This window comes from Rhincodon typus, unplaced genomic scaffold (assembly GCF_021869965.1).
Source record: "Rhincodon typus isolate 14 unplaced genomic scaffold, sRhiTyp1.1 hic_rhity00011984, whole genome shotgun sequence".
Lineage (NCBI taxonomy): Eukaryota > Metazoa > Chordata > Chondrichthyes > Orectolobiformes > Rhincodontidae > Rhincodon > Rhincodon typus.
The window spans coordinates 1-6,880 of record NW_025977622.1 but is presented as its reverse complement, the minus strand read 5'-3'; the positions used below and the strand labels follow the sequence as shown (position 1 = coordinate 6,880).

General features: G+C 38.9%; 1 protein-coding gene across 1 annotated transcript; it reads right to left on the bottom strand.

Moving 5' to 3' along the window:
• Positions 1-4,717: 4,717 nt before the first annotated feature.
• Positions 4,718-6,683, bottom strand: mul1b (mitochondrial E3 ubiquitin protein ligase 1b; the record flags this gene model as incomplete). Its single annotated transcript, XM_048594626.1, has 2 exons — positions 4,718-5,589; positions 6,553-6,683. Coding segments are annotated over 2 exons (861 nt in total), but the record flags the coding sequence as incomplete, so codon positions are not given.
• Positions 6,684-6,880: the final 197 nt, after the last annotated feature.

The window sequence follows — 6,880 nt, the reverse complement described above, 5'->3', positions numbered from 1 at the left end:
GGCCCGAAACATCAGCCTTCCTGCTCCTCTGATGCTGCTTGGCCTGCTGTGTTCATCCAGCTCTACACCTTGTTATCTTTAATTACATTGCCCAGAGGTGGATTTACAGGCACAGGATACTCGAATGTGCTGGTTCCTTTAACGTGATTGGATAACAGGCTGGCATTTGAGTGATGCATATAGGAAGAGTTCACATTACAGGTTCTACAACATAACTACAAGAATACGAACAATATTCCACAGCCAGTGTTGTTCCTGAAAATCTGTCTGGCTTGTGACAGTAAAGGAACATCATGGCTACTAGAAGAGCATACAATCTGGAAAACTGAATGCAGAATGAGTTCTTTATTTTCAGCAACAGGTAGAAAGAATATTAAACTTTTGGTCATTTAGTAAGGTTCTCTAGATATATTCTGAAATATGAGGAAATAAACAGAATGCATATGTCTGGACTAGTTTCAAAGGAACCAGTTTGCCTTCACAATCAATTCTGCCGTCCACTTTCACTGGCAAGTTTTGATTTAGTGCCTGGCTACCATTCATTATATTGTTAAGCATTTAATTCTGAGACATTGCATCTATTAAACGTTCTCCCTCTACAGTACTTAGTCAATGTTCTGATGGCAATAGCAGGGCGGAATCTGTGGTCGGCCTTGGTCAGCTGCAGTAACGCAGTTGGCCCGAGTCAGTACTCCTGGCAGGTCGACAGTGGTGTGATAGGCCCGATCTAGCCGCAGTGGTGGTGGCCCCACTGTGGGATTCCTGCAAATGGACTGCGATGCTGGTGGGCGCAGAGTCTGTTATGGAGACCCATTGCCCTTCTCTCCCACATCGCGCAGTGCACAAGAATAGAAGAACTCTGCTTTTAGTTATACTTTAGTTATATCTTAATATCTTCTGTAACTCAAAATGGCACCAGACTGTGATGACATATTACACTTTTCACTGTATATATTTGTTAAATACAAGTAACAATAAATCATTCAATTTTTGTAAAAGCCGATCTTAAGATTAATGATTTTACGTCCCTGAAACCATGCCCTATTTTGACTCACCTGGCTTTATGCAAAATAAATTCAGGTAAAATGTTTCTTCCACTTCAAACTCATTTTGTACTTGACCAATAAATTCAATTTTATTTGTTAAAATTTTGCATCAACTGAGATTAACAACGAGATTGTTACTGAATATTCAGGAGGTTGCTCATGGATTTAGCTCCTGCATTTCTTGTTTATAAAGAAACCTTTTATTGTGAAGAGGGAAAAGAAGAGGCCATTCTTCTCCAAGCATGTTCCACCATTCAATTAGATCACAGCTAATCCGCATCTTAACTTTATTTATGTACTTTTCTTTCATAACTCTCAAAACCCACATTACGACGATTAGTTGACCTGAGTTTTGCATTTCCAATTATCCCCAAGCTCAACAGTTTTATGGGAGACATTTTTCTATATTTCCATCTTTATACCCAGGAAATGCGTCTGGTTGAGATGGGAACTAGAGGTACTGCATTATATTGGGATACGAAAATATATTTCAGTGATAAATACGCAAACAGCAGTGAACTAAAAATTGTGCATTTGGGAATTCAGTATGATTTCCAGATCAATAGTTTGGGTTCTTGGCTAACAAAGCTGTTAAAAGTTATCCGGAGTATACAGCAAAGTAGAGCTGAGCTATAACTATTAATAAGAGCTTCGGACAACACACGCAAATCATACACTTGCAATTAAACAGTACTTTTTCTGATCATTGACTTCTCAAAGAATTTTATAGCCAATTATGTAGTTTGATGTATAGTTATACTGTTGGAATATAGAAAATGCAATTTGCACACAGCTAGCTCTAAAAGACAGCAATTTGACATTGATCAGGTAATGTGTTTTTCTGATTGAGAGATAAATATCGGTCAGAAGTAGGGGGAAACACCCCTCGTTTTTTTCAAAATAGTATCACATGATCTATTCATTCAAAAGCAAGATATTTTGTCACTGCATTGTGCTGATTTTTCTACTGTACTGCTGCATTTTTTATTCATACTTTTACTACACATACCATTCTAGAAACAGTCAGCAAATGCTGAATAAATAGAAACGTTGAATGTATTAACCATGTCAAAATGAATCAACTTCATCATAGTACATGAAGAAGACAAAACAGATACCATCAATTAACAGACAGTAAAGTGCATGATTAAAAACAAAATGATTTAATTTCTGGTATGAACAATGCTGTTTTCTTTAATAAGATCAGATTATGTACCAAGACAATGAAATGCATAAAAATGTTCAGACCTGTGCATTTTGTGTAAACCTCATTTTAACTCATTAGTATAAGAAAACCTGGTTCGTACCAAAGCAGATTAATGGAAAAAAAATTAACATCTTAAAATGGTTACTAACACTGACTTCAAAACCAATTCACCATATAGTTGCAGTACACTAGCTACCATACCTAAAAGTGATGTTTCTCTTTTAAGTCATTAATCTTCATATAGATTGGACAAATCAAATTGATAAATGTAGCAAAGGTAATCTGAAGGATGAATTCATAGACTGTAGTATGAATTCATAGACTGTAGTTAGGACAGTTTCTTAAAACCTACCAGGGTCTAGACTATTTTGGACCTGGCGGTGTGCAATGAGCCAGGAGTAATTAAAGATTTTGCAATAAAGGGAACGAAAAGGAAAGGAACTTAGTGAAATTACAATCTCAAGAGAAGTGGTGCAAATAACCTGACGGAGATGTGGACTGACATGTCTCCAGATGGACGTCATCCTAGGGCCTGAAAAAAAGTTCTTAAAGAGGAAGTGGATGCATTGATGTTAATTCTCCAAAATTCCCTACATTCAGGAAAGTTCCTAAAGACTGGGAAGTAGAAAATATAACCATCTATTCAAGGAGGGAGGTAGAAAATAGGAAACTATAGCCCAGTTAGCTTGTCATGGGGAAGGTGTTCGAACTGAATATTAAAGACATTATAGCTGCTTTACTTAGGAAAAAGTCAAGTTCATCCAGAAGAATCGTCAAGGGGAAATGATGTTTAAGCAATTTGTAGGAGTTTTTGAAGGAGTATCTTGCATTATAGATAAAAAGAGCCTGTAAACATACTATGCTTGGATTTTAAGGTGGCATTTAGAAAAGTGTCATATCAAAAGCAATTACAGAAAATAAGCGTTCATAGTGTAGGGGGTAACATATTAGCATGACCGGCAAAAAACAGTATGCATAAATTTGTCTAAATGCAGGATGTATTAAATGGAAATCCACAAGCATGTGTTGAATCTTTATACAATTTCCATTAATTACTTAGATGAGGGGACAAAAGGCATTGTAGCTATGTTTGGTAAGTTGGAGTTTAGAAGAGTGAGGCGTGACTTGATTAGAAAGTATAAGATCTTGAATAATCTTGACAAGGTCGATATAGAAAGAATGTTTCCTCCTGTTAGTTAGTCCAAACATCTGGGCCTTGTTTTAAAATTATGGGTCATCCTTTCAGGATAGGATAACAAGAACATTTTTCTCTGAGGATTATGTGACTTTGAAACTCCTTGCCACAGAATGCAGTCAAAGAGGGATCATTAAATATTTTAAGACAGAGATGGATCATTTTACTGATGATTGAGAGAAGACTCATGGGGCAGTAATTGGCCAGGTTGGATCTTCTGTACAGGACATACCAGGCAATTTTTCACATTGTCAGGTAGATGCCAATGTTGTAACTGTACTGGAACAGCTTGGCTAGGGAAGCGACAAGTTCTGGAGCACAGGTTTTCTGTAGAATTGCCGGAATATTGTCAGGGCCCATAGATTTTGCACTATCCAGTGCCTCTAACCATTCCTTGATATCACATGGAGTGAACTGAATTGGCTAAAGACTGGTATCTGTGTTGCTGGATCATCCGCTTCTGGCTCAAGATTGCTGTGAACACTCAGCTTTGTCTTAGGCTCACTCATCATTGAGAATGGGGATGTTGTGGAGCCGTCTCCTCCAGTGAGTTGGTTAATTGCCCACTACCATTCACAACTAGCTGTGGCAGGTAGGCAGAGCTTAGATCTGATCTGTTGACTGTAGGCTTACTTAGCCCTGTCTATCATTTGCTATTTATGCTGTTTGGCATGGAAGTAATCCTGTTTGGTGGCTTCTCCATGTTGACGCTTCATTTTTAGGTGTACCTGGTGCTGCTCCTGGCATGCCCTCCTGCACTCCCTATTGAACCAGATGTAGCATATTTGGACTTCCAAAAGGTAAGTTCCACATAAATATTTACCATACAACAGCTTAAAGCATTGGGGTGATATTTTACCAAGGCAAAAGAATTAACTAGGTAACAGGAAACAAAATCAAGGTAAATAAGTCATTTTCAGGTTGGCAAATCCCAACTTGTGGAGTGCAACTGGGATCAATGCTAGCAATGAAAGGGTTATTTTATGGAGAAAAAGTTAGGCTGATACACAATAGAGTTTAGCATAATATGAGGAATTTTAGTGAAACAGCAGGTTCTGAGGAGATTAGATGAGGGGGCAAATGCTGACAGGATGCCCCTCCTGGGAAAGTCTAGGACTATAGGACACGGTTTCAAAGTGGTGTACTGCTTCTATTTCTTGTGATCTTATGAGATGCAGATGAGCATTTTTGGGAAAGGAATAAAAATGCATTCCAGCATCATAGGATAGTCCATCACAGGAAATAAAAAATGTAGAAGAGAAAAAGTCAAATAGGCAAAGTAATAACCACGTTTATAAGTATATGCAGTCTTGCACAAAATTTTACACGAATTGTTTTTACCTTTCAACCCCATAATAATTTCCTAACAACATGCATTTTCATTTCACAGTGCCGGTAAAGAAGTGAATATTTAACTATTGTACAATGGGACTAATCTGGAGATAATGGTTTGACAAATAGGACATTTCTTGGGTATAGGTAAGGCCTCATAACAATCAGAACAGGAGCAGACATGTCCACACTCCAGGAACACAGAGGAACGTTCCCTGCTTAGACAGATGGCACATGCGTTTTGTGGGATTTGATCTTCTGTCAAGTCAAGCTCCTGCAAACGCCGCTTCTTCACTGCCAGCATTTCTCTCTGCAGTCTTGACTGTTCCTGTTCCCTTACGTAACGTTTATACTGTTGTCGTAATATGAAAAATAAAGTTATACAAGTTGTAATTCCAAACACCATCGTCAGGATTTTCCACAGCTTTGCCTTGGACTCCTGTTTTCGAAGAAGAGACTCAAAGTCTAGTCGACTTAAGTAGTACTGGAGTCCTTGCTTTGGAGGCTGTATCTTAATAATGTTACTGTCCAATACAAGTTCCCCAACTCCAGTTATGATGTCCTTATCTTGTAGCATTTCTTCAGTCTCTTTGACTCCCTTTGGTCGCTCACCACTGATGAAATGACCAATTATATCAGTAAATGTTTGTACTGCAGGGTGAAATTTCTCATACATCGTTTCTAGGTTCAGTTCAGAGGACTCCAAGGGTTTTATCACCCTGACGGAGATGCCAGGGCTACCATCGGTAGGCACAAGGTCAAAGGGTACAGTGTTGGTCCTTTGATGAATAATCTTTTCACAGTCATTCCTGTTGAAAGCAAAGTGAAATCTATGGGTCAGGGATGTCCAGCAACCTCTCACTTGTGTAGTATTACCATACAAGCTTAACTTTCATTTAGCAGACTCCCAAGTTTCAACTTCACCATCAAGTTCTTATCTCATGTTTCTCTATGATGTTTGAGACACAAATCAGGTTCTTCATTTATCCTGGGCACCTCAGATCAGCTTAATGATAAATAAAGTGATCAGAGTTTAAGTAGGCTCTCTTATAGCTCCCTAGAACAGCCTGATTAGTGACTGTAAGCTTGGGATGTAGGCATCTCTTGTTCTTTGTAGTATAGGGATCCTGAAATTTACAGGCTCATTTGCTGCAGTTTACTTTCCAAGGCAACAGTTCAAAATAAAAAGGGAGACACAGTCATTGTTGATGCATATACTTGCAAACAGAGTAATGAAGCTCATGGGGAAGCCAATATTGACCTTAAAGTAAAATTAATTTATTAGCACAAATTCCACCAAGCTGGCCGTAGATGTAGTCCCCTACCAAATGGAACCTTCCGGTGTCACATACAGGATTGGCACAACTTCAATCAGAAAACCAAAAACATGGGGGAGGTTGGCAGCCCTGTCTCCAAGCCTCACTCCAAGACGCCAGTAGCACCCCCATCTCCAACCAACCCCAGCCCGAATGGCCTACACTGCTTTTGGTCCCTCAAGAGGCTTGATTTACATGATTTACAACACTGCATAAAGCACTACACTTGTGCAAGGATACAGGTCTCTAGATTATCGTTTAACCACTGTGGCTACAGAACTCCGCAGCAGAAGACCAATTAATTAGATAGAAAGCAAAACACTGCAGGTGCTGGAAATTAGAAATAAAAACTGGAAATACTTTGCAGGGGAAACATCAGTAGAGTGAGAAAAACAATACAGGTTGCTGCCTCTTCTGTCTGACAATATCGATCCTCTTTGCATATTACAAACTTACCAGATGTGGGTAGTTCGATTCCATACCATTTTATGTTCCTGTAAAACAAGTCGTTGTATAACTCCTTTGCAACCATCCACAAACTGGCTATTCAGGGTTTCTTTGACAGGGTTAACGGCACCTGAAGCACAGAAACAGAGTCAATAAATATGCTTCTCAGCTATTTGCACAAATATTATGACCTGGTCTTTACAGAATAGGACAGGCTGCAAGTATTTTCCATTATTCCAGGAACTGCAATCTCTGGTGCCTGAACACAGTTAAATTGAAAAACTGAATCAGAGATAGTAGGAACTGCAGATGCTGGAGAATCCGAGACAACAAGGTG